Here is a 22050-nt window from a genome sequence, read left to right as displayed (position 1 = left end):
TATAAACGGACAAGCATAATAAAAAAATACACACCGAGCAGAAGACAAAATACAGAGGACTGGGACCTTGAAGAATTAAGAATCTTAGGGGCATCAACTAAGTCCACATGGAAGAAGAAGCACACCAACCTGCGTGTTGTTACAAGGATTGGAAATAATAAAACCCAAATCCAAAGGAGAGAATTGTAGCAGAGCTTAAATTGTGGACACCTGGTTTGCAGAAGGTCATAGACAACAGTGGGAAAAGCAAACTCAGCATATCTTAAGTGCAAGAACTCAAGACAAACAAACAAACAAAAACCAAGCAAGCCTCAAGTTGCAATACTGAAAGATTCTATGGACAAAATACTGAACAATACAAGTGGCATCAGAAGAAGATGGAAAGACTATACATAGTCACTGAACCAAAAAGAACTCATCAACACTCCACCAGTTCAGGCTGTAGAATATGAGCAAGCACCAATGGTGCTGAGAGAGGAAATTCAAGCTGCACGGAAGGCACTGGCCAAGAATAAGGCTCCAGGAATTGATGGAACCCCAGCTGAAATGTTTCAACCCAACCATGATGCATTGGAAGGACTCACTCATCTATGCAAGAAAATTTGGAAGACAGCGACTTGGCCAACTGACTGGAAGAGATCCATATTTGTGCCCATTCCAAAGAAGGTGGACACAACAGAAGGCTCAAACTATAGAACGGTATCACTGCTAGCTTATGTCGGTACATTTGGCTGAAGGCCATCCAATTGCAGCAGTACATCGACAGACGTGCAGGCTGAATTCAGAAGAGGATGTGGAACAAGGGACATCGTTGCTGACGTCAGATAGATCTCGACTCAAAGCAGAGAATACTAGAAAGATGTTCATTATGTTTCACAGACAATGCCATGGCATTCGACTCGTGCGTCATAACCTACTACGGATACGTTTGAGAAGAATGGGCATTCCAGAACACCTTGTTGTGCTCATGTGGAACTTGTGCATGGATCAAGAGGCAGCCGTTCACACAGAACACGGGAAAACTGCACGGTTTAAAATCAGGAAAGGTGTGCTTCAGGGCTGTACCCTCTCTCCGTATTTATTCAATCTGTGTGCCGAGCAGAGGAGCTCACTTATATGAAGGATGTGGCATCAGCACTGGAGGAAGGCTTATTAACCACCTTGTGAGGTGCAGATGGCACAACCTTGCTTGCTGAGAGTGAGGAGGAACTGAAGCACTTGCTGACGACGATTCTAGCCTGAGTGGATGACAACTCACTGTAAGGAAGAGCAGAAACCTCACAACTGGACTAATAGGTAACATGACGGTAAACGGAGAAATGGTAGAACCGGTCATGGATTTGGTCTTACTTGGATCCACAATCAATCCTCGTGGATGCAGCAGCCAAGAGGCAAGCCAGCGATTTGTTGTATTAGGTATAGCTGCTGCACAAGACCTCTTTAGAGTAGTGAAAAGCAAAGCTTTTACTTTAAGGACTAAGGTACATCTGACCCAAGCCATGGAAACCCCTCCATTGCCTCATATGTGTGAGAGTTGGACAATGAATAAAGATCAAAGAAGAATCGATGCCTTTGAATTATGGAGCTGGTGAAGAATATTGACAGTATCATGGACTGTCAAAAGAATAAACAAATCTGTCTTGGAAGAGTACAGCCAGAGTGCTCCTTAGAGGCAAGGATGGTGAGACTTCTTCTTTTGACCCATTTAAAAGTTGTTTTAAATGAAGGGAAAATGAAGGCAAAAAAAAAAAAAGATTTCTCCCACAGAGTGAAAAGAAAACCCACAGACTGGGAACAAATATGTGGCAATGACATCTCAGACTAGGGACCAATCTCTAAATCTCTACATAATTCCAACACCTTAACAAGAAAAAGAGGAATAACCTATTTCAAAAATAGGTAGAGGACATAAACAGATGACCAAAGGAGACATTCAGGCTGCTAACAAATACAAAATGCTCCCGGTCATTCGCCTTTCAAATGCAAATCAGAATCACGAAATACTTCACCCCAGAATTGATGCTACGTTCAAAAAGTAACACCTTCTGGAGGTGGTCTGAGACTGGTACCCTCGAGCACTGCTGGGGTGTGGGGTGTGGGGGGAGACTGTAAAACCGTACACCCATGGATAATGGTGTGACACTTCCTCAAACAACTGGGAATAGAAACACTCTATGACCCAGCAACAGCCTACTTGGTAGAGAACCTATACTCAACAGAAATCAGGGACATAGCAAAAGCTATGTATAGATGTACAAATGTACTCTCCTGCTCACCATAGCACTATTCATAACAGCAAAAAGATGGAAAAAGCTGAAGTGTCCATCTGTGGGAGAATGGAATCAACGTTGGCGGGTACACACAGTGGGCTGCTGCTGTGGTTAGGCGCTGTCTACTGGGCTCTGATTCACGACATCACAAGAGACCCTATGCACCAGAGGGAAGCACTTTGCGGTCCCACACCAGCTTCACAATTGTTCTTAAGTTTGAGCCCATTGTTGCAGCCACTGTGTCAATGCATCACATTGAGGGCCTTCTTCTTTGGGCTGCCCCTCTACTTTACCAAGCAGGATGCCCTTCTCCAGGGACTGGCTTCTCCTGATCACATGTTCCAAGTGATCCTTCTAAGGAGCATTCTGGCTGTACTTCTTCCAAACAGATGTCTTCATCCATCTCAAAGTCCATGGTATTTTCAATATTCTTCACCAGCTCCATCATTCAAACGCATCGATTCTTCTTCAGTCTTCGGTATTCAACGTTCAATTTTCATGTGCATATGAAAATATGGTGTTGGTCAGGCACACCTCGGTCCTCAATGTATCTTTGCTTTTCAAAACGAGAAGAAAAACCTTCAAAATGGTCGCGTCCAGTACACTTGCACCTCTTTAAATATGACAGAGTACTGCACATGGCTAGAGAACAGAGGTGAGACGGAAACACCTCACGGCATTCATGGAATTGGAGGACATTATGCTGAGTGAAGTCAGTCAGTATAACGGATGATATTGTATAAGGCCACTTGATAAAGAAAAAACATCAAGGAAAGGTCTTCATACCAAAAGAAACAGATGACTGCAGGGGTGAGATGTAATAGACAAGAGGGCAGATAAGTGATAACTTGGGTGAACAGCAAGACAATAACCTACACAAGGGAAATGGGGAGGTTTGATATTTGTTGAATTTGATGTTATTTGTTGCAAAAATGACATGATAAGCACACCTAATTCACATTAAAAAGTTAAAACAGACCAAGTTTTAGATTGAGTCTAAATTGCATTGCCTTGTCCTCTCCAGATACCTTCCATTGCCGTGGATTTGTGGTCTCTTACGTTGTGTCTCGATTTTCTTTTTTTTTTTGTGTGTGTCTCGATTTTCATAGGGCTTCACTAGCTAGATGACTTTTGGGAAGCAGAGTCCAAACTTCCATGTCTACACTAAAAACGACTGTACAACTATTATGGTGGCCTCTTGGGACATGTAGGAACCAGGGGGAATAAACCCAGGTGTTAGGTGTTGTGCTACATTGACTGTCCAGATTAAGCATCTGGTTCCCAGTGGAGACTCAAGAATTCCTGAGCTCGGTTTTTCCTTTGTTGTTGGCATGGCTCACTCTACCCATATTTCCAGCTACATTTTATGGCAGAGGAGAAACTGGAAAACCCACGGATAGACATATGAGTTGCAACAAACCAGTAAGTGAGCATGGAAGAATCCAGGTGGAAAGAGAAGCAGCAAATTCCGGAGAGGCTGGGAAGGGAATGGAATTAACTTCTTGCACAGCTGATGCCTGTAAAAACGGCAATGAGAGAACGTGGTTGGTCCTACAGTGGTTGTGGATGCTCCTAGCAAGGAGGAATGGCAGCTTGTTGGTAGAACACTAATGCTACTGAACGTGCTACAGGCGTCCCTTCTGGGTGAGAGGACACTCGGGCTTTTGGTCCCATGTTTCAGGAGTGAAGGCTGTGGGCCTGAAGGTATCACTAGCGTCTGTTGGCAGCCTGGGGGATGAGAACCTGGAAGGGGGTAACTAATGGTGACAGTACTAGTCTAATCACATGGGGAAGACTGTGGCTCTTCTGGTTACAGACATTAGGCCACATTGGTTTTCCTGCACTCCATGGAAGTATGCAATTTTGGGACACTCAGTTTGCAAGACGAATCCGGACTCTTCTCCAAGCTGATGTACAAGCTTTTTTTTTGGAAAAGGAAATCTCTGCCACGTCTGACAGTCTATACTTATGTAGACTGACTTCTCCTAGGTGTCAGATACACAAAGGGGCTTCAAAAGTTGTGGTGAAATCCCATTCTCTATTAAAAATTTCCACAAACTGTTGGAAGCCCCCTTATGTACGTAAGTGGCTATGAGACACCAATTCTAAATATAAATTATACTGGCAAGTGCTAAAGGTCAAGGATTGCAGACTTCAGTCTGGATTACAAATGAATGTAAAGAAAATCAAACTCCTCACAGCTGGACCAATAGGTAACAGCATGGGATAAAAATTGAAGTTATCAAGGATTTAATTTTGCTTGGATCCACAATAAATCCTCATGGAAGCAACAGTCGAGATCTCAAAGGACACATTGCATTCGGTAAATCTGCTGCACAAGACCTCTTCAGTGTTGAAAAACAAGGAAGTTACTCTGAGACCTAAGGTGTACCTGGACCAAACGATGGTGTTTTTAATTGCTTCATACGGATGTGAAAGCTGGACATTGTATAAGGAAGACTGAGGAACAATGGATGCATATGAATATGGTGTTGGCAAACACTGAAAGTACCATGGACTGCCCATGAAAGAAACATGCGTCCTGGAAGAACACCCACAATGTTCCTTTGAGGCAAGGATGGTTTCCCTGGCCCCTTGTTTTCCTCTTTGCTTCTGATTAATAGTGGACCCTTTTGGGCTCAAACTGGCTTTTAAGTAGGGCACTGGTCTGGTAATAGCTTTTATTTTTTGAGCTACTCTCCTAGTTTGCTAAATCGCGCCCTCAGAGCACAGACAGTCTTGGGAGAGCCCTTTGTTCACTGTTTTTGTTAAGAACTTTGAGTTCTGCTCTTGATTGGTCTCCCATATTATCCAGTGCTAACTACTGTGACTCAGGTTGCGTCAGTGGTGGCAGCCAGCCATCATCGTTATTTTGAGTACATAAGGTTGTGGCTTAAATAGGCTTGGTTTCCTCCTGAGATTCAGTTACCTTCTGTTTTGCTCCTAGACAGAGACCCTCAATGCGTCTTGGATGACGAGAATGCTTTTTAGACCCCAGACTCTATTGACTTCAGGATGCAGATCATGATTTTTGTGACCTATGTGGTCCCATGAGATTATGGTCCTAAGTCATCAAACTCAGACCAATTATGTTGGAAGGTGTTTGGATATCTAAGGAGTATCCACATTGTGCCATTTTGGCCAGGCTAAGGAACAGGCCAAGGCCCTTTGTAATAGTATTTTAAAGTTTTATTAAAGCCAAACACTTGGATGTATATAATACACAGCTGTTAAAAAAAAAAGATGAGCGAATGATGAAAACTTACGACGAACTGGCAGTGCTCTTGGTTTCTAACGCCGAGCAACTTGCTCCTTGGCTGATGTGGGCAAAGAAGTTTCCTCAGAATTTGTCCAGAGCAAGAGAGTCCACCTGGAAACACCCATTTCTGTCCGTTTACTTTTCAGTATCTTTGGCATCGCTTCTTCACACAAAGACCTCCGAACAAACCACAGTGGAGTGGGTCCTGGCCTCCTTTCTGGAATAGGCCAGGGCTCTTGTCTTCACCGTCCCCTTTACCTGAGCACTCTTACCTCGTGGCTTTCCTCCTCCCCGCCTTCATACTCTGGTTGACTGTTGGCCAGCCCGCCCACCTCACAGCATGAATGTTTTCCTGTGTCCACTGCAGTAGTCTCGGTGCTTACAAGGGTCAGACAGCGCTGAGAATCTTCTCTCATTTACCTGTTAGTGATTAAAAGCTAGGTCCTGCTCAAGTCAACAGACACCTGAGATTGGCTGAACACTTTGCGAACTTGAGTGTGCTTGCTCAGTTAACAGTTGCTGCTGGCTGTTGCCTGGACGCCTGCTAATGTGTAACATCTCTAGGTGACTCCCAAAAGGCAAATTCTAAAGCCAAATTATATATTCCATGTCTTCTAATTTCAAACAGGACATTACAGTCTGTTTTGCACTGCTGTGGCCTGTGGGCATACCTTCCAAACAAAAACTTCTTTCACCCTGACTTGCATGGGTAACTGGGCTATACCGGCCCAGGGCTGACACTCACTTCAGGTGGCACTACCATCTACCACTTAAATTCTTGCAGCCTTCCCCTGATTGGGCCACATTCTGATACAAATCTCCAGCCACACCCCTCTTCCTATCCCAGTGGCCAGCAAACACTCAGCAGTGTGACTGCTTTAATTACCTGAATGCTCGACCTTCATCTCTGTGGTTTCTTTTTTTGGCTGGGTACAGTGTACTTTATTGACGGCACATGACAAGTTCAGGCTCTCTAAGGCCCTCTCCTTCCCTCAGGGGATCTGGATGGGATATTCTCAAGTGTGTTGGGAGATTGAATTAGGGGCAAAGGCTCCCCAGAAGCTGAGGGCCTCCTCTTCCTCCAGTGCTGTTGCTGGTGCTCTGGGGGGGGGGGGGGCTCTTACTCCTTGGAGGCCATGTGGACCATGATGTCCACCACCCTGTTGCTGAAGCCAAAGTCATTATCATACCAGGAAATGAGCTTGACAAAGTGGTCGTTGAGGGCAATGCCAGCCCAGCATCAAACGTGGAAGAGTGGGGGTCACTGTTAAAGTCACAGGAGACAACCTGGTCCTCAGTGTAGCCCATGATGCCCTTTAGGGGAACAACGGCCAACTGCTTCACCACTTTCTTGATGTCATTGTACCTTGCAGCTTTCTTCAGATGGGAGGTGAGATCTACAATGGACACATTGGGGGTGGGGACATGGAAGGACATGTCAATTTCCCATTCAGCTCCGGGATAACCTTGCCCATAGCCTTGGCAGTGCCAGTAGATATGGGGATGATGTTCTGGGCATCCCACAGGCCACTACGCCAGTTTCCCAGAGGGGCCATCCACCGTCTTCTGGGTGGTAGTGAAGGCATGGACTGTGGTCTTGAGTCCTTCCCCGATGCCAAAATTGTCCTGGATGACCTTGGCCAGGGGGGCTAAGCACTTGGTGATGCAGGAGGCACTGCTGACAATCTTGAGGGAGTTGTCATACTTCTCGTGGTTCATGCCCATCACAAACATGGGTGCATTGGCAGAAGGGGCAGATTTGATCACCCTGTTGGTATCGCCCTTCAAGTGAGGCCCAGCCTCCTCTGGGGTTGTGAACATACCAGTGAACTCCACGACATACTCAGTACCGGCCTGACCCCACTTGATGTTGGTCAGATCTCATTCCTGGAAGATGGAGATGGCCTTCCCATTGACGATAAGCTTCCCACCCTCAGCCTTGACGGTGCCGTTGGACTTGCCGTGGGTGGAATCATACTGGAACATGTAGACCAGATCTATGAAGGGGACACTGATGGCAACAACACCCACGTTGCCAGACAGGAAAGCAGCCCTGGGGACCAGGCGCCCAATGTGGCCAGATCCCTTTACTCCAACCTCCACCATCGTGTCTCTGGGATGGGGCTGGGACTGCAAGAGAATGGGAGGTGGCTGCTTGTCCCACGAGGAGGAGCAGAGAGCCTCTGTGGTTTCCTGAATAAGTCTCCTTTTACGGCTTCTACCGGAATACATCCTATGCCTTTGATAAAGGACTATCTAGATCAGATGCGGGGAGCCCTGCTGTAGTTGTGCTGCTAACCCTCCACTCCAAGGGAGAAAGATGGGGCTTTCTATTCCCTTAAAGACTTACAGCCTTGGAACGGTACAGGGGTAAATCTACCCTGTCACACAGGGTCACTAAGAGTTGGAATTGATTCGATGGCAGATGTCAGCTCAGATGTGATTTCCTCCATGTTGCCTGCCTCAAACCTCCAGCCAGATCTCTAGCCTTTAAATCCCAAAGCACTCTTTGGCGATCCCCTTAGGGCAATCAGTTAGTTCTCTACCAGTTTTGCTCCTGTATTTATTTTAGAGACTGTGATGGTGAAGTTTCGGTCAACCTGGCTGGGCCATGATTCTTAACTGTTTGGCAGCTGTAAATGTACTCCATTCCCCATGAGTAGTCAGTCAATGGAAAGGGAGTTTCCTTGGGAATGTGACCTGCTTCCAGTATTTTTAGAAATTTTTATCTGGCAAAGCTCTGGTTTTATGCTGAATTTGGATCCTGAACCTACTCATTATCATCTAACCTGAACTTGAGCAAGCACTGTTAATCCTCAGAGTTGTTAGCCTCTGCAGCCTGAGTCAGAAGCTTGTCATCTTACCTGCCGACACTGGACCCATTTACTTCCATAGCTAGACTGTCATCTAACTTGCCAATTGTGGATTGGTTATCACCTGTATCTATGAGAGTTAGAAGCCTAACATCTTGTGGATTGGTTATCACCTGTATCTATGAGAGTTAGAAGCCTAACATCTGACAGACTTAAAGGAGTGACTCATTTCTTTGGGACAATCTCTTTATATACACACACACACGTTTCACTGGTTTCGTTCTCTTGGCAAAGTTTAACTGTAGGTTTTGGTACCATATGGGGTCATGTAAGTGTGTGTATGTGTGTGATGTCAGAAACAAACAAACAAACCGGCAATTGTAAAAGGTTTCTGAATACACGCCACCAAAAATTAATTCAAAACCAAACGTAATGAACGGAAGTGTTTCTGGCACTGCTTGCTTATCAGGTGAAATGTTTAAGACTAGGTTCTAGTGAACCCAGCCAGAGAGACACACCACCATTAATTTCTTGAGGTCGGAACTTTCAGTAAAGCAACCCCGAGCCTGTGGCATTTGGTACCTGGTACAATGATAAATATGGCCTGTGTGCTGTTGGAAGGTTTAGATGGTGAGGTCTGAATGTCAGATAATCAATCAAGTATCTTACATGAGCACACTGGGCAATCTCAACCCAGTGCAAGAACCTTTAACTATGGTCTTGATGGGGAAGGAGATCCCAGGAAGACAAAAGTGGCAATGTTGTCCACAAAATTGTTGTCCTGGCTCACAGCAGTTGTTTCGAGATTCAATTTAGGTAGTTAGTTCCAGTCAGGAGATACACGCCCACAGATACAGACTACTAATTCAAGATTTCTCACATTCCTGCCCTGATAGAGATTTTAGAGCACATCTCAATGTCTCAATACAATGAGTATAAAGGACACAAAATGTGGGGATCAGACATTTGTTATTACTTTTCGGTTTACTAACAGGATTTTTATTAAACACCAAATTATTAAAAGCATTAGCATTTTATAAATATTAAAAAATGTAAAGGAGCTTTTGCTAATCTTAGAAGTAGAGTCACTTGCATTCAGTACAGAGTTCTGTTCATGTTATCTATCATGTATGTTATACCCCATATCATGTTACCCCCCCCCCTCACCCCATATCGCTGCTACAAGACTGTCAACGTCTGTTCTTCTGCCTTAGGCCCCACTTACAATGGACTGCAGGAATTTAATTTTCTGGGGTTATGTCCTCATGCAACTTTCCCAACAGAGGATTGTGTGAGGAAGTCCTGCAACGTTAGTCCGATACTAACTCTGCCCCACAGAAGCTCAATGACATGTTTGTTCTATGGGCGGCTTTAACAACGAAAAGAGGGGAAGGAAAAAATGCAAGCAAGAGTTTATGAAAACAAAATAAGACAGCTTTCTCTGCTTCCAAGGCTGTTGTAATTCTAAATCAGTTTGCTGGAGAATAATTTCTTTTAAGATTGAGTATGTTTTACCTGAGTCAGTTTTTCCATCTGTACAAGATTACTCATACAAAAAAAGTAATTACATTAAAGTATGAGATTTGTTTTTCATAAGCAAATCTCCCTCCTTAAGCTGTTAGTATGTCATGCCGATCCTATTTTGTTAACTTCTTTACTACTTAGGACAAATTTATTCCTGGTTAAAATAAGTCCCAAATGATTCATCTAAACTTACCCCGGAAGCTATATCATATTGATTCTATTTTGCTAACTTCTTTAGTACTTAGGACATATTTATTCCTGGTTAATAAAAAGTCCCAATTATTTATCTATAAACTTGCCCCAGAAGCTGACCAATGTTTTAAAACTTTATAATTTGTAAAATCCCAATGAAAGTTTAAATAATAAATCACCTTATGGTTTTTCTCATCCACTTGACTTTAACCAACACCACCAATCTTCCTTCCAGCCAATGATAAATAACAACAGCAGGACATTTTACTGCATAAAGCATTAAGACATTTTAATGAGAAAACAAACAAAAACACCCCAAACCCTTCGTCTCATTTTTCTATTTAAAGACACTCAAAACTAGTTTTCTCCCCTGCCCATTCCCCTATCTGCAACTTTATTTTTGACCATGTAATAAGGGCCAATTTTAAGATTTTTTTGGAAAAAAATTTTAAACCGTTTTAAAAAAGATTAAACAACCAAGCTAGCAAAAAGGTACTCAATACATACTTTCCGTATATCAAACAGGCTAATATTTCAGTACAATAACTATACAGAATATATACAATACACATATGTTCACAAAGCAAACACTATAGGCTCAGAACAGATTTCAAAAACATGATATTCACATTGATTACAATAACTCTAAAAATGATTGTAACGTTGAAACGGCACTTAGTTTACAAAAAAGTCACAAAAATATATATATATATATTTATATATATGTAAGCCACCAAGAACTATGGTTCCTGTAAAATACGATACTAGTATATAAAATGCTAAGTTCTGACATTGTATATGTTTTTAAGAAACAAAACAAAACAAAACCCAAAACCATTTTTTTATTGTTGAAAGTCAAACATGCCAAATAACTTAGCTATGGACACCGTCGCCAAGGAAAGAGGTGACAACTGGATACAGAGCTGCTGAGGTGGGGGCTGGCACGATTAAGGGAACTGTATTTGTTCTACAAGAGGCGGAGAAGACAAGAAACACCCATCTACAGAATTCACTTCACATTCCCCACGGGCAGGGCCCTTCTTCAAGGGTTTCACAAAATGCCAGTGCCCAAAGTTTCGTGATGCTGTAACTGGCAGGGTAAACAAGTCCCTTCCAAACTTCCATGATGCCCGACTACAGACAAAATATTAAAGCATGCATCAGCAGAACAAAGCAATCAGTCACCCGTCTGGAAGACTGTGGCGTGGTTTCCCTTTAGGCTGGTTGCACTAGAAAGTACTTCAGTTTTAAAATGGAACCAAATTCATCCACGTTAGCCCTGTAAAATATTCAGCTACTTACTATTAGCAGCAAATATGAAATCGCAGAAATAAAATGCACAATTAAAAAATTAATTTCTGTCATATCAAAACAATTTTTTCCTTCACATCTATCTTCTTTAACCAAACATGAATTTCTTCTATCACTGAATTATGATCTGTTAACTCAATCTGACTTTCTCATTATGCCGCTTTGGGAAAAGACAACTAATAATCTTGGAAAGCTTAAATTTATCTTAAAAATGGGAATACGGAAATTTTAACATAAAAAAAGCCTTTCTATAAGTATCTGTCACAAATATATATATTTAAATATTAAAATAGGCTACCTAGGAGTTTTATAAAATGGCTTTTGAAAAGACAGTAGAGGCACAAATCGCCAAATACTATCCTCCAAGCTGGATATAAGGTGCCACAGGGGTGCCCTACACAGAGGGAGGCAATCTCTATCTGATGCAGGAGGAAGCACCAGGAAAAACAGAGAGATTAAATATAGTACTGGGAAGTTGGATGAAAACCAGATTTTACTCTAACAGAGACTGTTAGATTTTTAAAAAAATACCTTGGAATATAAGCATTAGAATTTTCACAAGGAAGAAAATGAGTAGTTTATGATCTTACACCTTCCAAATCCCTGGTAAGGTTTACCACCAGGCACCTGAACGGTGTGAAGCAGTGCAACTTTCAAAACCTCACTGACTCTCAGTATGAGAGGCTTACATATGTAGGTCAGGCTGAGAATGAAACTGATCGCTAAATGCAACACATCACTAAAGAAAACACTTACAATTAGAGAAAATGCTTTTTCTAGAAAAGAAAGGTTCCTAGAAACTGCACAAAAGGCTTCCCCGTCTTGAAATGAGCACAGCGCCCGCCAACACTGAGGGAAGCAGTAAGCATTAGGAGGAGTGCTGGCGTTTCTCTTGAAGCAGGACAGCGGATCCTTCCTTTCTTAGCTGAAGTCCATGTACTTTGGTAAACTGAATATTTTCTCACAGGATAATTTTTAACTTACTGGGGACTAAAATGATTTTAAGTGAATAATTCAATCTGGATATGGCTAGAGTGGCAATTGGGAAAACAAGGACAATTTAATAGTTGTGATACCATAGCCTCCCAAACCATCAAAAGCAAGTATTTTATTAATAGATAATCAAAACCGTGTCCATAGCTTTGAGATTAACCAGCAAAAGAAGTCAATTTAAAATAGAAAGGTAAAGATGAAAGGATTTGATTTTATAAACCAGGCACTTCAAACTGAAATAAAAATCCCAAAAGTTAAAAAAAAAATTGTTCTCAATCAGTGATCTGAACTTTGTAAACTATTATGGACCCAGGAACCTTGATATTAACTCGAACTGGCCTGGACCCTACGTACATAAAGGAAGTTGACTTAAGTAACATGTAAGCTTTCAAGGCAGTCTCATTTGTTAAGACACTGCTAAGCGGACATTCCAATAACATCACCTGGCACCTCTGGTGTGTTACTATTTGTAAAAACTATTTTTCAATCATAAAAATATAATCACTATGATGCAGTAAAATGATTAAAAAAAGAGACAATGATGGCCCAAGTTTCAAGGGTCTTCCTCTATTCTCTGATACAGGTTAAATTCTACATGTTATAGCTCCACAAATTTAAAATATGAAATCAAACAGCTACAGAGTAAGTGTTTAGTTGAACCTGGAAACTGGGCCAATTCCAATTAATTTAAATTGTTTTTGGCAATTCATTTGCTGAGGGCATTCCATAAAAAAATATCCTCTGAAACCACATTATATCAAGCAAAAATGATACTGAAAGAGAAAAATGTATATAGGCAAAATAATGTGACATTTGATGATTTCTGCTTAAAGCCTTATGTGTGCTTAGCTATAAATATTCCTCATAGATGTTTTTAAGTTTCTTTTCTACTCTGCTCCACTGCTTCAGAAAAAACAACTAAAAAAACCCCCCACATAATTAGTTCCTATACACTTTTCCCTTAATAGCTTTCAAAATTAATATATATTACTAAGCATATTTTGTCAATAATTTACAGTAAAAACATTTACTATTACTATCACCTTTTTAGCAACTTTAGATCTGTTTCTTCCATATACTAAATTTTCTAGGCTATTCAAGGCAATATTACATCTGGAAAATTATTTATTCTTCCTCACTTGGGTGTATATTTCAGAGTTAGAACTTCACATTTTTCAAATGAGCAAAAGAGAGGTGAGGGTGACAGAATAAATGTTTTTGTTTTGCTAACAAATAATAAAAACAGCTGCCAGAAAAAAAAAAAAGGCTTTAAGTATCTTGTTCATGAAATCAGTTCCAATGTTACCCAGTTTGGATTGGTCACGCCTGCAGCAGCAGTCGTCAGAATAGTCTATGTGGCACAGGAGGAGAGAGTGGCCATCAGCTAATACATCATGTATTTTCATCTACAACCCACTCAAATCACTTTGAGAATCTTCAAAATGAGATCCAAAAATAGATAACCAGTCACTTTTTAGATTAAGGGGAGATTATAAACTGAGAGGAAATAAAGGACTAGAACATTTGTGAGAGCTTCAAAAGCTCCCGCTCTGGCGTCCAGGGAATCTGCTTCAGTGGCTGGAAGCAACTTTTCACACTTGCTAATATTTGGTAAACTGATTTTTTAAAATACAAGGTTTATTTTTGTTGCTTTTTGTTAATTCCAAAGGGCACGTGTCAATACATGGAACCAAATTACAAATTACTGTAAATAAGCCAGAATGGTTGACTCAGTGACATTACTTAAACATTTTAGTACACTTTATCTCACTGTAATTGAGAACTTTTAAAGTAAGCAATATGTAACTAATTACATGAAATAAAAAAATTAAGAAAATTACTTGGAACTCAAATGAAGAAAAATCCATTTGAATATATTTGTGGGGAATGACTTCCATCTGTATGATTTATAGAAACCTCAAAATGCAAAAGAAATAGTCGCCTATTTGTTCCCAGGCTAGAAGGATGGCAGGGCCACATGCTGCAGCCAGCATCGTGAAGATCTCTGCTCAATTTCTAATGTGCACCATTACTTATGTGACACATAAACAGGTAACAATAAAATCTTTTCTTATAAAATGTTTAGTTTTAAAAAGGCAATTTAACCTGCATCCTAAAATTTAAGCCCTTTAAATATCACAAAGTTACCTTCTTAGGCCTTAAGAAAGACAACTACGTAGGTTTGTTTGAAAATTATTAAAGTAAAATATTTTTATGCTTTGTTATATTGGCAATTTGATGGTTGGGGTATTGTAACTGGCTTTTGGCTCTGCAACATTTCCATATTTTCTGGTAAAAATAACACATCCGGCTCTTTCCCTTAGTTGAATTCTAAACAAATTTAATAAAAATACTACAAGTTCCCCTTACAGCTTAGTTTCCTAAACAGATTCATCAACGTGAAGCGCTTCACTGAAAAAGAAACAAAGCTTTTGTTTGTATCATTTGGTTAAGTATTGATTCATTTCCTATATTGATAAGATCAGGCAGCTCACAAACAATGCAGTTTCACAGTATAGTCAAATTTCCCATACAACTTGGAAAACTGTGCAACAAGAAATTTACATTTTCCATTTTGGAAAAAATAGCCAGTCATGGTGACCCTTCATTCTGAGAACAGGCAGGCAGCCTAGGAACTGCCACACCGGTGCAGGACTCTCTAAAGGCACAGTTCTCGGGATAAGGGATGTACACAACCCCAAAAGATTCCTACACACTGACTTCTGTTTTCCTCAGCCCATTTTCTCCCTTCCTTGATTTTTTAAGTAACTCTTAGAACTGAGAACAATGATTCCTGGTCATAATTTTACGTATTCTTTGTGTTGACTATGAAGGTTTAAAGAATTAACTTTGAGACGGATCTACTGATAGGTGTAACAATTTTCAAAGAATACATATGACATTAAAATAGTAATTCCTGCCTTTTCCAGTGGAGACACTGTGCTAGGGTAAATCAGTGACACAGTCTGCTGCAGATTTCAACTCTGTTAGTAAAGAAATAAAAATGTTGAGAGCTCATTACAGCTTATAGACAAGCCCATCAAAATCTTGTTTCGCTTCATAACTCATACGTAATAGTAGACCTATGTCTGGGTGCAAAGGGGCAAACAGGTTCATGAGTATGGTAGAGAGTTAGAAACAAGTCATTAAGTACAGCAGAATATGGGAAGAGAATCTTAGCCCAAGTAAATCATAATGAGTTTACATTCCCTTTCCTTTACATTTGTGGGAAAATATATTACATATACAATTAGCCAATTTAAAATGAATCACTTAAAAATTTAAATTACAATGTAAACATAATTAAAAAAATTTTAATTACTAAAGTCCAGTCCCTAAGCAAAATTTTGATCTTGTGTTTTGGCTAGGGGATTGCATTTACTTCTTTTATTCCGAATCCAATATGGTATTTTCTTAATTATTTAACTTTGGGTTTAGATACAGGAAGAGAGTTAGTCACACGTTCTTAATTCATGGACCCAAGAGTGTTTAGGATCAAGATTAGTTGTGCTTTAATGGTATCAAATAAAAAATATATACCTTAGTCAAGAGCATCGTAAGTTTCAACTACAAATATTAAGTTGCACTCTTAGCAGCAAAAATGTTATTTGTTGTTTTTAGCTTTTAATTTTCATAATTCTCATTTTCCCCCAAATAAATTTATGAACCATTGATAATAGCATTTCTTTTACATTATTGCTTACTTGTATGAATAACTATAGTAACTGTTTTTAATAAACTTGGCAATATCTGAAAATATTTTGGAACAAGGATAATATATCACTGTCATATGGAATTTCTGTAAACCTTAGTTGGTTTAAGAATGTAGCCTTAAAGAATTTTTTGTTTTGTCCAAAAGAGCACAATAAAACATCCCCAATGAAAAAAAAAAAAAAAAAACATCCCCAATGATACATAAACCTATATATAAAATAGACTATTTCCAATATTTTTCCTTTACATAGTAGCCCATTAAAATACACAAGAGAAAGTATGGTGATGGGAGAAGAGGAAAACTGACTTTAGCAATGAACTAATTAGCCAGGCATTACAAGTCAAAACCCAGGTTAACATGACTGTCACAAAACCAGTATTAAAAAGAGTTCTTACAACATACTTCCTACTGGATTATCTTCATCCAGGCCTGGTCATTTCGTGTACAGTTGATTATTCTCAATCAATAGGTACTTGAAATGCTTATTCCAATTTTTGACCATAAAAAAAGAATACTAGAGATGGACAAAGCTTAGAGATTAAGTTGGGTTTCAGAAATATTTGCCCTAATAATTTTAAAGAAAACTAGACCATAAATACTTCCAAAAACAATAGGCTTTACAAAAGACTCCATGACTTTCTTTAGTATAAGAGTAAAGCTTTACTTAATCGTTTGTCAACCTCTGTTTAGTAATGTATTTGTGGTTACTCTTCCATCTCAAGAAAGTCAATAATAATCTAATTTCTTCTTTATCTAATGCTGCTGTTAGCTTTGTTTTTACAATGGAAGAAGAAACTCATCTATATTTTAAATTTACTGATTTTTCTTAAGTCTTCAATTTTCTGTTACACTTCAATATTATACTATATTATGTAATTCAAGAAGCAGTATCTCATCATGAGGAATAAAACATCAGTTGCAGGGCTTCCAAACTATAAAAAAAAATTCTTTCCCAAATTCTTTTTTGTTGTTGTTTAAAAAGTTAAATTAAATATAAATGTATAAGACCAAGCACAGGCACTTTCTAAAAATAAAAAATGAAGCCAAACCACAAAATCACTCAATAGTTATAGAAGACAGCTCTGATTTTGGGAGGTCCTCTCTGGTTGCCTCTGCACAGGCACTGCTCTTTGGCTGCTCTGGCATTTCGTCCTCCTTTTCCGCCAGCCCACCAAGAGACCCCAAGGGAAAAGCGCTCTCACAATTCTGGGTGGAGGAGACCTGGGAAATGACAGGCATTTGAACAGAGGAGCTGCTTTCAAAGGAGTGCTCTCCAAGATCATACTGAACAAGGGTCTCTTCTTGCTCCTGGTTTAAGTAGTCCGGTACTAGGAAATCACTAGATAAAAGGCAAAGGTTAAAACACAGAGTTAATTTCCAAAATCTCAATAGATAAGATACAGCAAAAAGACATGATTTGTAAAACATGATAATTCAAGGATTAGTGAAATGAAAATTAAGTTTTTTAAAAAATGAAAGTCAAATAACTTTCAACTTGTAAATTTCCCTAAATATGAACTAAAACCATCCCTAAGAACAGAGTAATTAACTCTCCTTACCAACAAAAAGGAGCCCTGGTGGTTAACAGGTGGGATGCGACTAGCAAGGTCAGAAGTTTGAAACCACCAGCAGCGTTGGGAGAAAGATGAGGTTTTCTACTCCTGTTAAGAGTTACAGTCTTGGAAACTCACAGGGGCAGTTTTTAGCCTGTCCTATAGGGTCGCTATGTGTCAGCACTGTCTGGACCGCAGTGAATATCACCAACAGGTTTAAGGTTAGTTACCATTTTTAATTACTGTGAACTCCAGTTTTAAAATTCTATGTATAGGAGGATCTATATAAAACAAAGTCAATTAACATGCTCACTAATGCAAAGATCATTTGCAGAATTTATTCTTATTTTTCTTGAATTATTCACTGGATAAACCTTGCTTTTATATTATTTACTAGATATCAATTAGTTAAGAAAGTCCTTGCGCATAAATTAAATAGTGAAATTTAAAAATCAATTACATGTATCTTGCTATTAGATTTGTTATATAAAAATGAATCACTATTAAGAATTTGGAAATGAATGCCACAATAATGATTATATTTAGTCCTCCAAAAGGAGTTATTTAACAATAGGGTAAAGAAGTGTGATCAGCAATGTTTTAAATTTCTTCATATTTTCCTGAACTTTCTACAGTAAGCATTTTAAAAGTCAAACAGAAATATTTAAAAAATAAGTCTTTGTAGGCTTAGATGCTTTATATTTTATTTCTGTTTATTATCCTAGGAACATCACAAACTAGTAAAATTCAGGTTGTTTTATAATTGCTTAGCATTAATAAAAAAAATTAAAACTTTCCTTTTAAAGCATCCTGTTACATATTTTTTAAAGTTTCCCACATGTTAGACAAGAGATAACCTTATCTAGTTGGTTAAAATGGCCACCTGGAACATTATGTTAGACCTAAATAAATGATAGACATAATCTTTATTTTATGATAGAATAATCAGATTTCAGAATTATTAAAGGTTTCCTACAGGAGTCCTGGTGGTGCCACAGGTAAGTGAGTGGCTGCTTGATAGCACTTATTGGGCTCCGTGAGACAAAGGCTTGGAGAGGTGCTCTGAGAAAGATTACATGCTAGGAAACTCTATGGGGCAATCCTGTCACATCCTGTCATCATGAGTAAAAATCAGCTCTAATGTTCCCAACAACAGCAAGAATTCCTACAGATGTTCAATACTGATATGCATTTTTTAAACAACATAATAACAACTTCTGTCTAGAGAAGACCTTAGGAACACTCTTATTTAATTTAAAAGTTCTATTTCATTTTTGGTAGGTTTCGAGCTGCCTCCTCCTTAAAGTGATATGCTCAGTAGTGAGTTTTAGTGGCGCAGCTCAGACTAAAGTTCAGGTCACTACAATACAAGAAAAAAGTGACTCTTAGGAACTATGCACATTAAAGGAATTCTAGACTGAAAGAAAAACTTTTAAAATTTGATCTATCAATTACAGCTGCTGAAATTTCAGTCACACTCTTATTGAGACAAATGCCGTTTCCTTTATAAACAATTCTGAAAAAATGAAAACTGCCTAAAAAATTTTAACCCAAATACAGGCTTTTGCCCTTAAAAAAAAAATTAACCCAGAGTCTCAGAAGTCATCAGGTTCACTATCACTTGACAACATTTCCAGTAAAATGTATTTAAGATCCACTACAGAATTACTTTAATATAAAAACCCAACAAAACAAAAACCCAGAGGTTTGAGTTGTTTAGTTCTATAGAAAAGAATTTTAATATCAACTACAAAAATATTTATAAGTTCATATACTCAGAAGATTCAGCAAAATTTTATCAGAATAGGAGATCAGCATACGGACAGTGGGAATTTGAAATGGTAACCTGACAGAAAACACAGGAGGCTGCTCTACCCAAAAGCAGGAAGAGAGAGTTTAGAAAGCAGTTTTCCTGGTTAGGTTTTTGTTGTGCACCTCACCTGCTCTGGAAGTAGTTTGCTAGCTCTGACGCTTCATGGTTCAGACTCCTCAGGTGCACGATTAAATTTCCAGAGTTGGTGAACATGGCGCCACATGTTTTGCACTCGTAAATCCGAGGCTTGCGGATAATGTGCCGGGAAACCCTCATGTGGTGCTTATATTCCCCGAAGGAAGTGAAAGTGGCACTACATATCTGGCACCGGAAACAGCGTTTACCTTCATGCTTTAGGCGATGCATCTTTAGCGAGTAAGCCCTGGTGAACTTTTTCCCACAGCGGTCACACTGAAATGGTTTAATTCCTAAAAAAACCCCAAAGAACCCATATATTACATTACAGCAAAATATAATGTCACATTTTTAAAGTTTCAGAATATGTTTTACAACACATTTTGTAGCAATAGATAATTTGAGAAGACAAAAATTACCAGCAAAAAAGGAATTTTAATCTGTTATTTCAGAAAAGATGCTAGAAATCAATGAGTAGTTTTTAAGCAGAAATAAACAACAAAAAGGGACTGGAAAAGGTGCACAAATTGGGTAATGTAATATTCAAACTGAGTTTTTTCAATACTTTTCTAAATTATCTATTTTAGACTTCAGAACAAATTTATACAGAACTGAACTCTCCATGCAACAATACTTATTATTTCAACAGGGAGGTTTATACTGAGAAGATGTAAGTTGATCAGTATTTCTCGCTGGCCCCTATCTCAGATTAAAATGAAAAAAAAAAAAGGGAGGGAAGAAGGGATAATTGTCACGATAGACTCAACGTGAAGAATCGGCATTCTGACACAATACTGAATAATACTGACAGGGAAGACATGTAGATATTAGTAAGTGAAACATAGCTTACCAAAAAACCCCGTCAATTTGACTTAAACAAAACCACATGGAAACAGTGGCAGAACAAGGATTATTAAGCTTATCTCCAGAAGAGTAAATCACAGCTTTAATTTTACCCATAAAAATTTTGTTGCCTTTTATATGATCATTGAACTGAAATTTCAAATCTATTTTATGTCATTTATCTAAACTTTTATACTAAAAAATCCCACAATAATCAGAGCAGAGAAATTTAGGATCGCAGAATTCACCCACTAGAGATAGTTTAAAAAACTTATTTGGAAATAATTTCAAAATTACATAAAACCCACAAGACAAACAGCACAAAGTACATCCATTTATGTATATACCCTTCTAAATCACATGCTTTATATACCTACTCAGGTTCTGACTCCCAGAAAGTTCTTAAAAATTAAAAGTATCCATTTTCTATTTTTAACTGTATTCCAAAATAAAATGTTTCAAAGAGCTTAATTGATACATGACCAGGAAAAATGGCATTACCTGAGTGGATGAGCATGTGCTGTTTTAGGTTCTGAATGCGGGTGAATCGCACCCCACAAGTTGGGCACTGAAAAGGTCTGTCTGGACCATTTGGACTTGGCCGCTCTGTGCTGCTGGTAGAAGGAGCAATGTAGAGTTGGTAGGGATACTGAACATTTTCCAATCTAAAAAAAACAAAAACAACACAACAACAACAACAAAAAACAAAGAAGGCAACTAGGCTCTGATTTTAATGCTGAACAAACATGTCTGTGATCTAACTTAAAGACTTCCTGAGAAAAGGAAAAGTCTCAGGGCTTAAATTACGAACACTCAATTTATAAGGTCAGGGAGGATAGTGGAAATCCAAAATTTCATCTGCAGAGCTGCTTTCTGGTCAGAAAAAGCTTTGATTCCTTATCAAAGGGATCAAAGTCACAGGTGAGGGACTCAAACAGCTTTAGTATCAGATAGAGATTATTGTCAACTTAATTATGATGGATCTAACCATAATAGTTGACCCCTCTCTTGACCCAATAGGAATTGCTCAATGCTCACATATCTTTAGATTGTTCCATGACAGAAATTTCTTCTCTGGCTTTTAAAATATTGCGGGTGGTCTTTTATTTCTCATTTCTTTTATATTTATATTCTTTTTGTTGTTGTTGTTCCTGTTCTTCCCGTTAGATCTCCCAGTTTAAGAAGCAAAGAAGGAATGCAGAGAAACTATAACTGACGCAATGGGGTACCAGGAATGTGTGTGTGTGTGTGTGTGTGTGTGTGTGAGAATGGAATTGGGGAGCAATCAATGAATGTGGGAGAGAAGAGTGGAACTGATTGTGATGATGTATATACAACTCTTTTTCAAAACAATTTAACTATGAGAGTGTATGATATGTAAATATTATATCACGAAAACTACTAAAAAAACACAAAGAAACCAAACTTGATCTATGGTTACCATGATTGAAGGAGGAAGAGATTGTGCTTAGGGGTCGCTGAGTTCATTTTAATAGTGATGTAATAATTTGGAGAGGGATATCAATAATGGTTGTATAACACAGAGAATAATCAATGATGCTGAATTATATACATGTAAAAGTGGTTGAACTGGAGAATGCTTTGGTGGGTGTGTTTTTGCTAAAATTG

General features: G+C 38.9%; 1 protein-coding gene and 1 pseudogene across 7 annotated transcripts in view; both read right to left on the bottom strand.

The window, feature by feature from the left end:
- Nucleotides 1–6649: 6649 nt before the first annotated feature.
- LOC142422511 (glyceraldehyde-3-phosphate dehydrogenase-like) lies at nt 6650–7635 on the bottom strand (annotated as a pseudogene).
- Nucleotides 7636–10330: 2695 nt separating this feature from the next.
- The window catches only part of ZBTB44 (zinc finger and BTB domain containing 44), a 75355-nt gene continuing 63635 nt past the window's right edge, over nt 10331–22050 (bottom strand). For 2 of the 7 annotated variants that reach the window (XM_075564073.1, XM_075564079.1), the window contains 3 exons: nt 20923–21086; nt 19571–19871; nt 10331–17416 (listed from right to left, as the gene is read on the bottom strand). In XM_075564073.1, the coding sequence (XP_075420188.1) occupies nt 17134–17416; nt 19571–19871; nt 20923–21086 (748 nt within the window). In that variant the 3' untranslated portion in view covers nt 10331–17133. The remainder of the gene's footprint in view (nt 17417–19570; nt 19872–20922; nt 21087–22050) is intronic. The other 5 variants (XM_075564075.1, XM_075564080.1, XM_075564076.1 and 2 more) reach the window with 4 other exon arrangements.

The sequence above is a fragment of the Tenrec ecaudatus genome, chromosome 12, assembly GCF_050624435.1.
Source record: "Tenrec ecaudatus isolate mTenEca1 chromosome 12, mTenEca1.hap1, whole genome shotgun sequence".
NCBI lineage: Eukaryota > Metazoa > Chordata > Mammalia > Afrosoricida > Tenrecidae > Tenrec > Tenrec ecaudatus.
This window is presented reverse-complemented; position numbering and strand designations above follow the sequence as displayed.